Genomic DNA, 9,942 nt, shown 5'->3' with positions numbered 1-9,942 from the left:
TGATAGGCCTGCACTGGGCGTGCTCCTGTTTTTCTGAGACTCTTGCTTTCCAAATCGAGCCCCTTCTCAACATCCCTCCGTGGCTATTGCCCCAGACGCCCACCTTTGGGGCTCTGCCTGGCGCATCGGCAGGCAGTTCCTGAGGCAGCGGGAAGTGCTTCAGAAGATTTATGAGCAGCTGGAATGACACTAACTGCTGACTGGAAAAAGCCCCCTCGCTGGCGGCTGATGGATGGCGGGCTGGCCCAAGGGGCATCCTTGCCACAGAGAAATAGCTCCTGTCAGATCAGTGGCCTGGACCCTGGTCCCCGGAGCACCTGGCAGGCATCCATCACCCACGCTGAGTGAAGCCGCAGGGCCACAGAGCCGAAGACTTCAGCGCCCTTACAGCCCGAAGAACAACCTCAGTGTGGCTGGCGGGGTTGTGGGGAGAGAGGCCGAGGGGGGCCAGGAACACGGCTGGGGTTACTCTCCCTGGAGGCTCGGGATCAGCCTTTCTGGAGCGTGCCTGGCCCGCTGCCTGCCTCCTTGGCGGTTCCTCATTCTGCTCCAGGAGCTTCTGATGAACGTCTGGTTCTTGCAGCCCAGGAGGCTGCTCTGAGGAGCAGGAGCGGCCGTGAGGGGAGGGGGGCCTCCTGGGGCAGCCGCACAGAGGCCTGATCTCCCTGAGTCTGGAGGCGGGAGGCTACAGGCCGTGGCCTAGGAAACCTCAAGCAGCTTCCTTCGTCCTAAGAATCCAACTCTCCCCTCCTCACCCAGGAAACAGCTCTCCCCTCCTCACCCGTGTCCCTCACACCAGCCCCTGAAGGAGAAGTTGGCCTCAAGGACCCAGTCGGGAACCCTGTCCCTCAGAGCAGCAGGGTCTGAGGGACAGGGAGTGCGGGCTGGGAGCAGAAGCAACACTGTTCTCTGGGTGCGCCAGGCAGTTGCTGAGCCCCTGTCCTGTGCCAGGCACCCGACGTTCCCCAGTGAGCTAGACTGGAGCTTGCAGTGTTCCCTCTCTCTCTCTCTCTCTCTTTCTTTTTTTTCTTGTGGACATTTGGGCTAAGCAGAGCAGTGGCCCACAAAGCAGCTACATTCTTCTTTTTCTGCAAAAGCATCTGTTTAAATACTTTCCGCCTGAAAGGAAAGAACGTTAGTGCATTCCAGGGCGGGAGGCCTCCTCGGGTCGGGCTGGCTGTGTATGCACAAAGTGTGGCAGTGTGTGTGAGAGCATGTACGCGCTTGTGTGTGTGCTGCCCACCTGTCCACCTGCCAGCGTGTCCCTGCGAGACCCTGGGTGCCCGGGCGGGGTGGGCTCAGGGCCGACAAGTGCCAGTGCCGCCCGGCCCCGCCCAGGCTTGCAGAAGCAGTTTAGCGTGACTTCTGCAAACTCACTCGGGGTTAAGATGCAGGGCCTGGGGACTCTGGGGCCCACTGACAGCCTCTGAGCCCTTCCCGTGTTCTTTGGTCTTGGAAGAGATGGAACAGAAGTGGGGAGCAGAGAACAGGGAGCAGGAAGCTAAGGTGTAGGCCAGCTGGGGTGTGTCCGACCTGGGATCTCCTGGTTGATGGTCACCTCCTGCCTCCTGCCCCAGACTCCTCTGTGGATCCCTGGGGAAGGATCCAGGTCAGTCCACGGAGCAGGAACTCTGGGCCTTGCCCAGCCCTTGGCTTTTCCCTGCCCCTGTATCTGGCTTCTGGATGAAGAGAATCATCCAGGAGGGAGAGGCATCCTGGGTACTCCCCTTGCCACTGTCCGCCCTAAGAATCCAACCAGGGCGTGTGGGCATTGTGCTTGAAGGACGGATCCTTGCTGTGGAGACCATGTCCAAGTTGAAGACTCAGTTCTAAAGAGAGCATGTGGCTTTGCCATGTCACTTAGCCTGGGCCTCAGTTTCCTCATCTATAAAATGGGAGTAACGAACTCTATTCTACCTTGCCAAGTTGTTTGACTTCGGGTGAGATCATTGATATGGAGGTACTTTGAGAGAGAGTACGAATGATGTTGAAGTTATTTATCAGAAATAACCCATGTCCCGAAAAGTACGCGAACCATACGTGTGTGGCTCAATGAAGTTGCCCCGGCGCCCAGGGTCAGGAAACACCCACAGAGCCTGGAATCCCCCTGGTGTCCCGTCCCGGCCTGCTGCACCCCCACAGAGGTCCTCCTGCTCTGACTTCTAGCCCCGTGATTTGTTTGGCCTGTTTTTAAACCTTGCTCAGATGGATAATGCTGCTCTGAACATTCTTTTGGGGACGTGTGCTTTCATGCCCATTGAGTATGTTGGAACTGTAGGGTCAGAGGCAGCCATGCGTTCAGCTTTACAGAAAACCAAACAGTTTGGCAAAGTGGTGGCCCTATCCGTTTACACTCCCGCAGAGACACAGCGTTCCCTTACGATGCACCCTTGCCCCCCTGGCTTTCGTCTGAATGTTATTTAAATTCAGAGAAGGATTGTTAACATGTCTTTTGTTGTTGTTGTTTCTGCTCTAGATCTTGGAAAGGACTTTGGAGCCTGACAGCTCTGATGAAGAACCCCCACCTGTCTACTCCCCGCCAGCCTATCACATGCACATGTTTGACAGGCCTTACCCTCTGGCTCCCCCCACGCCACCTCCCCGGTGAGAACCCGCTCCTCTCGGAGCGCAGGGCGGTGGGGGAAAGGGATCAGGGGCTGGGGTTGAGTACAAACGCCGTGGAAAACTTGGCTGGACCCCTCAGGATATTATTCTAGCAAGAACAGGCTTCTACTGCAGCAAGAAACACTGTAGCTAGATACCAAGGAGAACTTCCACATGGGAAGGATCCCCAGGGCAAACATTCGCTGAATTGCTACTCTAGGCTAGGTGCTGCGCGGAACATGAAATGGGACACGGAGTTACATAAGGCGTGGCGCTGCCTTCTGGGATCTCACAGTCAAGGCCCGTGCAAGTGGCAGAAGTAAACACAGGGAGTGTGTAGACACTTCCCCTGCTGAGCCCATGGTACACATTGCTAATTGACCACTGGGCTCTTTCCCGCTCGGTGGAGACAGAACCTCAGAGTTCCCTTCCACGCAGCAGCTCCCAGACAGTCAGCAGTAACTGAGGGGATGGATACCTATTTGCCATCCCTGGTCTAGGGATGTTGCGGGGATTTTTAGGCAATGGGAGCAAGTAAGTCTTTTTTTCCGGGATAGTTTGATAAGTGGAGGCAGAGGACTAGACTGCAGGGTCCTGGGAGACTTCTTCCAGGTGAGGGGCTCTGTAGTCTGGCGGGTTTACACGAAGCCGCTTGCCAGCCGGGTCCCACAGTCTCTGAGGTGCTTTCCTGTGCTTCCTGTTTGTAGTGGGATTGCTGGAGCCTGGGCGTCTCTGTCCTAGAGCTGTAGTTCCTTCGAATGGCTCAGCGCCGGGGTGCTGAGGAGTTGGGGGGAGATGATGGGACAGGGGCTAGTCCCAGTGGATCTTTCCTTCTGGGGGTCTTGGGCACCTCAGGCCGTGGTAGTGGAGACCTCTGCTGTGCAGGTAGGGGGTAATGACCCCAGCCACCAGCTACCAAGTGCTGGGAACCAGTGAGGCTCTTTATGTATACACTGTCATGTTCTAATCCTCGAACGGCTTGTGAGAGCACTGTCAGCGTCCCCATTTCACAGAGGAGGAAACTAAGCCTAAGCCAGGTTTCATAACTTTCCCAACACCATGGAGCTGAGCTGTGAACTCAGGCCATTCTGATTCCAAAACCAATGTCTTCGCTGCTGTGTCTCTCACCTCCCTAATGAGAAAATTCTCTGCGATTGCAGCTCAGGGAGCTGATGGAGGCCTAGAAGGTCACAGGACAGAGGGGACAATGTTTTAAGTCGGAGACAGGAGCAGACCTGGGGTCCTTCCTTTATTGCCGGTGGTACCAGGAGGCTCCAGTGGGGTGGGAGGCAGGGAGGGCATGGGTTGGTCTGGGTGAGGCCTTGGCAGGACTTGCGGCCTGGCATGGGTCATGGAGCCCAGGGCTAAGTGGTTTACCTTTGACTTATTACTACTTTTTTTTAATATTCCAAGATGCTTTTGCAAAACCTCCAGTGTCTACTAGGCAAAGTGGTTCTGCCTGTTTTTCAGAAGGGAAAACTGAGGCCATAAGAGAGAGAATCCCAGGGTGAACCTGGCGTGGGTACCCAGGCCCCATCCTCCCTCTGCCCCTCTGGCTGGGCGTACAGCTGCTGTGAGGTCAGGCGCAGTGCAGCTCGGGGATGGAAGCCACCGTTGGGGGCAGGGTGACCTCAGCTCTAGATCAAGGCTTAAGAGGCCTGAGATTCAGGGCCCTGACCTGGCAATGAAGGCTTTGCTGGGCCTGGGGAGGATACAGGACAGAGAACTTGAGTTGTAGAGTCAGAAAAAAGAAAAGTGCTCTCCTACCCCTTCTTTCAGCTGCCAAGCTTCTGATGCTTTAGGTGCTTGGCTGTGTGACCTCTGGCTCACTACTTAGCCTCTCTGAGCTTTGCTCCCCTCACCTGTGGAATGGGAATACTAATCCCCAGCTCAGCAGTACTGTGCTGTGAGGATCCAACGAGACACTATGCGTGGGGCACTTAGCATAGTCCCAGGCAGGGATCAGACCTGTCACCTGTGGTTGACTGCTCCTTCCCACCCCAGGCTGCGCAGCTGGCCTCTGAGCTCTAACATGGAATATTGAGACCAGTGGTGAGGCTTCCCTCAGAGGTCAGTGTTCAGAAGAAGCAGGGCCAGGCTCTGAGCATGTGCCCCTTTGCCTCAGGATGGCCCTGCTAGGCCAGGTCCACTCGTAGGCCATTTCCAGGGCCTCATTCAGTCTCTCTATCCAGAACATTCATTTCCAGCATTTACTGAGTCTCCTGCAGTATGCAGGTGCTGAACGATGTGTGTGATGCTGAGATGAATATAGTACTACCCTGCCCCCCTGAGGACATCAGAGGCTGGGGGAGGCATAGAACTGGGGGCAAGAAAGTAAGTCTGCCTAGAGGAACGAGGAACTCATGTCCACACGGTGTCCTAGTGAAGCAGAGGACAGGAGGGCATTTCAGGCAATGGAAACAGTATGTGCAAAGGCCAGGAGGCAGAAGAGGGGGAACCATCTGGGAGCTTTGGGGAACTCCAGGAAATGGAATGGCCGTGAGGCTGGAGAGGCGAGCTGATCATGGGGGCCTTGTGGGTCCTCTGAGGAGCTTTGGCCTTATCCTGCAGTCAGCAGGCTTAAGCTGGAGAGTGACAGGATCCGGTTAGTGTTTTAGAATCCCTGGCCACTGGGGGCCAGGCCCCTCTGCCACCTCAGGGACTGCAGATGGGGTGGGGTTTGGGAGCTTGCCCTGCTGAGACAATAGAGAGCCAGGGTGACCCCAGGCGTGAGTGCCTGAAAAGTCAGGACCCCTGGGCCCAGGTTTTGCTTGCACGATCTGTGTGTCCCTGGACAGGGCCTGACTCTCTCTGGGCCTCAGTGTCCAGTCTTTACCAAAAATCCTGCCTAGAAGGTTCATGTCTGAAATCCTTCTGGGGTCTGATGTGCCATGGGTAAACTTGGGGGTCTGATGGGGCGTGAAGTTTTAGTTTGGGGGTCCTGGTGCCCAGGCTGTGGGCCGGGAGAGCCTCCCAGCCTTCTCTCTCCTTCCCCTCCTCTAGCCTGCCCTTCCCTCTCTTTCTGGAATGAAGGAGGTCTCTGAGACCCAGAGCTACCCCTCAGCACAGGCCACCTGCCGTTTTCCCGTTGAAATTACAGCCTTGGAAGTTTTTTATTTGCCTCTCAGCTCATTTCTGACATTCCTTTCCGACCACAATGGAGTTGCCTGGGCCGCCTAGGCTCAGGGCCCCCCCGGCTCTTGCAGCTGCGGCTTACCTCATCTCTGCCTTTGCCAGCGCCAGGGCGCGGGAGGGAATGGGCCTGACCTTCCTCGGGACCACGGTCCCAGCCGCCAGGGAAACGGTGAGGAGGGGTCCCCCGCTCCTTGTCCCCCTCCCCTCTTGGGCTCAGTAACAAATGGCTAGAGGGGTCCCAGTGCAACTCTGGGGTTCTCCCTCCGCACTTTTCCCGGGTGGCTCCAAGTGTGGTTGAGTTGGAGTGGGTACCTGGGTCCTAGGGGAAGACCCTGGAGAGGAATTCTCTGTGCTGGGGCCAACCACGGGTGGTCCCCGAGTCCCTAAGAGAGGGGGCACCCTCTCCCCCGCCTTCGGCCCTTGGGAGAAGTGAAGCCTCCAACAGTGACAGAAGGCGGCAGAGTGATGTGGAGAGAGATCTGCCTAGGACTCACAGAGTCCCGGTTGGGTTTACGATGCAGGCTCTTCTGGAGCCTTCCCTCACCTGTGCCCCGGGAGGGTGGACGAGGCGGGCGGGTTCCCCTGGCTCCCACCGTGCACTTAGCAGCTTGTTATCCCCGTCTGCCGCCGCCCCCGCCCCCCCTCGCCCTGCCAGGCCACCCGCCCAAAATAGAAAAGGAAAGGAAGTTATTTCCACAGTCAGCGGCAGCCCGGAAAAGCTCCCCTCCAGTGAGGGGGCGGGCGGGATTCCTGGAGCTGGAGACAAATCAAAGCCAGGCGAGAGCGGCAGGCCCGCCGCCCCCGGCCCCGCTGCCTTCTGTGTGTGTCATTTCCCTGATTCAGCAGAACACGTGTCCTGCGGTTGCCACGCTTCAGGCTGCTGAGGCGCTGTGGGGAGCTCCCGGCCTGGCCCCGGATGGCAGGGCGGGGGCCTGGGGGTCAGGGAGGGCTCCTGCCACCACTTCTCTTCCTGTCCCTGTCTCCTCCCCACCCCCCCACCCCCGCCCCGGTGGCCTCTGCCTGTGGCCGACGGACCTCCAGCCAGGCACCTTGCTTATGAAGAGCTGCTCCTGAGCACCCCTTGCAACAGGAAACTTTCCATCCCCACCTTCAGTGCCCGAGACACAGCCTCACGAGGGGCTCCCGCCCACCTCGGCAGGGAGAGGGTTTTTCCATGAGGAAGCTCCGACCCAGAGGGGAGCAGGGTCTTGCCCAGGACCACCCTGCTGGCTGTGACTGAGCTGGAACTAGAGCCTGGATCTGCTCTACTCTGTAGGGGTCCCGCCATCCCCATGTCCCCCCACCCCAGCAAACCAACATTCGAGCAGGCCGGGCTTGGCGGCTGCTGGGTCTGGTCGTGGGGAGCGCACCTGTTCCTCAGCAGCCACAAGCTCGCACTGTGCTGGGCGCTAGGGACACGCCTGCTGTCTTTAGAGGACATTCGTAAACATCTGCACGTAAACCCATGACAGCCAGCTCGAGCGCCATGAACACTGAGGGCTCTAGGCCTAGAGACCTTGAGGGCCCGCAGTAGCCAGAGAGCAGTGACTGTCCTGGAGCTGGAGGAGCCGGGCCCTGCGGCCAGAGGCTGAGGTTAGCAGAGGCCTGATTGGGAAGATGAGAGAGAGCGCTGGGCCTTTGTCCTGGAGGCCGAGGAGGCCGCGGGAAGCTTCAGAGCAGAAATGCCCTTCTGAGCAGGATCCTGGTGTGATGGGTCGCGACTCCTGAGTTTGGGCCTGACTTTTCCCTCTTCGTTGTTACCTTTCACCCCCCAGCATCGATGTGCTGGGCTCTGGACCCGTGTCGAGCCAGAGGCGCTATCGTAACTGGAACCCACCGCTGCTGGGCAACCTCCCCGAGGACTTTCTCCGCATCCTGCCCCAGCAGCTGGACAGCATACAGGTAATGGGGGAAGCCCCCGGCTGCCTGTGCGGCATCTCTGCTTGGCCCCAGTTTGTGCCAGCCCGTTTCACTTCCTGATGTTTAAGCCCGCACCGGGCTATTTCTGTTGCCCTGGGTTCGCAGGGAAAGAATGCTGAACCGAAAGCCTCGTTTCCTGTCTGGGCCTGGAGGTTTCCTGTTCCACCCAGGGAAGGGGACAGCCCGGAGGAGTCTGTGGCTAGAGCCATCACCGCAGGCTGGAGGGAGGCGGGCACAGGGGCAGCCAAAGGCAGAGGGGCCGGCCGCCTCCCCGCCCTCCCATGGGATAGGGCCAGGGGCAGCTTCTCCCCCTGATGTGGGCAGGGCCTGAGGGGCCCTTGCGGGAAGGGGGCCTCGCCCCGAGACAGCTAGGACAGGGAGAGTTTTGAGTTTGGGCCTCCATGTGGCGCTAGCCAAGGTTTTGCGCGGCTTGCAGATCACTTTCCAGGACTGTTCAGGTTGTAGATGAGGGCTGGGGTGGTCCAAGGGGGAGGAAGCATCGTTTTTAAGCCCTACTGCTTCCCCAGCAGAGAGGGCTCTGGCCTGCTGAGTTGGATTTAGGCTGACCACTAGAGCCCGATAGCAGGTGCAGGCCCCAGGGCGCGGCTGGAGGATCCTGGGAAAGGACATGTGTGCACCCAGATATGCAGGGATGTTTGTGCAGCACGTGCCCTGGTGAGCAGCCATTCAACTCGCTTGCTCCCCTCCTCAGGGTAACCCCGGGGGCTCCAAGCCCAGGAGCAGAGAGGGAGGCCTGCCCCCTGTGGCTGGACCCGGCGCCCGGGACCAGGAAAACCGCTGGAAGCAGTACCTGGAGGACGAGAGGATTGCGCTCTTCCTGCAGAACGAGGAGTTCATGAAGGAGCTGCAGCGCAACCGGGACTTCCTCCTGGCCCTGGAGAGAGGTGGTGCCCTGGGTGGGGGCACTTCGGCCACTCCTTTGTGGCTGGGGAAGGGAGCTGGAGTCGGCTTCAGTCTTGGGGCTCAGAAGACGCACTGAGCTGGAGGCCAACGTGGCCTCGGTCCTGTTGATACACGGCCCCCACCAAGTTACCCTGTGGGAACCCCAGAATTCTGCCAGCGGGGACACGAGTCACCAGCCAACCCTTCTCCCTCCCCTGGGACTCAGAGGAAGACAGGTGTGCCTTCGTGGGCCCTCTCCTTTGCCCCGGCACATCTGCTGTGTGCCAGGCACTGGCCTTGCCCCGACGTGTCTGGAGCTGGGTCCGTGGGTGCCTCCCCGAGCAGAGGATGTCAGGACAGGGGCTCTCAGGTGTTGTGGCAGTTTCGGTTGTCTTTGGCTGGGGACCTTACTCCCCAGCCTGGCTGCCTTTCCCCTTCAGGGTGGGAGTGTGTTGGGTGGGGGGATACAGTGAGGGCCCAGGTGGGAGTGTGTACGTGTGTGTATGTGACTGATGGTGTATAGCTGGGGAAGAATAAGGTGTGCAGGGAGAAGGCTGGCCCCAGCTCTGCAGCACAGAGAGAATGAGCAGGAGCAGGGGGGAGGGGCAGAGGGAGAAGCAGACTCCCTGCCGAGCAGGGAGCCCCACATGGGGCTCGATCCCAGAACCTTAAGATCATGACCTGAGCCGAAGGCAGATGCTTAACCGACTGAGCCACCCAGGCGCCCCTTATTTTATTTTATTTTTTAAAGATTATTTATTTATTTGAGAGAGAGTGCAGGGGAGGGAACAAAGGGAGAGGGAGAGAATACCAAGCAGACTCCCTGCCAAGCATGGAGCCCGGACATGGGGCTCAATCCCACAACCCCGAGATCATGACCCTAGTGGAAAGAGTCAGATGCTGAACCGACTGAGCCACCTGGGCGCCCCAGGGCCTTTCCTTTTAAATGAAGGATTGGACTGTGTGATCTCTCAGGGTCCTTCTAAGTGTGATGTTCTACCATTCCAGGTGCCTGTCAGGCCGTAGTTTCTATGGTACAGCTGGTTCTTGGAGAGCTGGGAGACACGTGTGCACATATTTTGTGTGCGTCATGTGAGATTTGGGGGCTTGGCCTCCAACAGCCTCCTGCATCTCGGCCCAGGGTGCCACTGGGAGAGAGCTCACTGTCCTGACAGGAATGTGATCCTTTTCCAGATCGTTTGAAATACGAGTCCCAGAAATCCAAATCCAGCAGCAGCGTGGCTGTGGGAAACGACTTTGGCTTTCCTTCTTCTGCCCCAGGTAACCTTGCCTTCCTGGGAGAGAGGCCTGGAGGGCAGAGAGGCTCACGCCGCGCCACCCCCCCCCCGCCCCCCTTGTGCTTTGCATATTTGGAGTTTA

General features: G+C 58.4%; 1 protein-coding gene across 1 annotated transcript in view; it reads left to right on the top strand.

The window, feature by feature from the left end:
* CUEDC1 (CUE domain containing 1) overlaps positions 1–9,942 on the top strand; it is a 28,208-nt gene that overhangs the window by 11,494 nt on the left and 6,772 nt on the right. Inside the window, exons 3-6 of the mRNA XM_081805270.1 lie at positions 2,477–2,604; positions 7,515–7,641; positions 8,372–8,564; positions 9,757–9,848. Coding sequence (XP_081661396.1) covers positions 2,477–2,604; positions 7,515–7,641; positions 8,372–8,564; positions 9,757–9,848 — 540 coding nt within the window. The remainder of the gene's footprint in view (positions 1–2,476; positions 2,605–7,514; positions 7,642–8,371; positions 8,565–9,756; positions 9,849–9,942) is intronic.

The sequence above is a fragment of the Leptonychotes weddellii genome, chromosome 15 (assembly GCF_054177405.1).
Source record: "Leptonychotes weddellii isolate Sample4059 chromosome 15, ASM5417740v2, whole genome shotgun sequence".
Classification (NCBI taxonomy): domain Eukaryota; kingdom Metazoa; phylum Chordata; class Mammalia; order Carnivora; family Phocidae; genus Leptonychotes; species Leptonychotes weddellii.
Note: the sequence above shows the minus strand (reverse complement) of the source record. Positions and strands in the feature narration are given on the sequence as shown.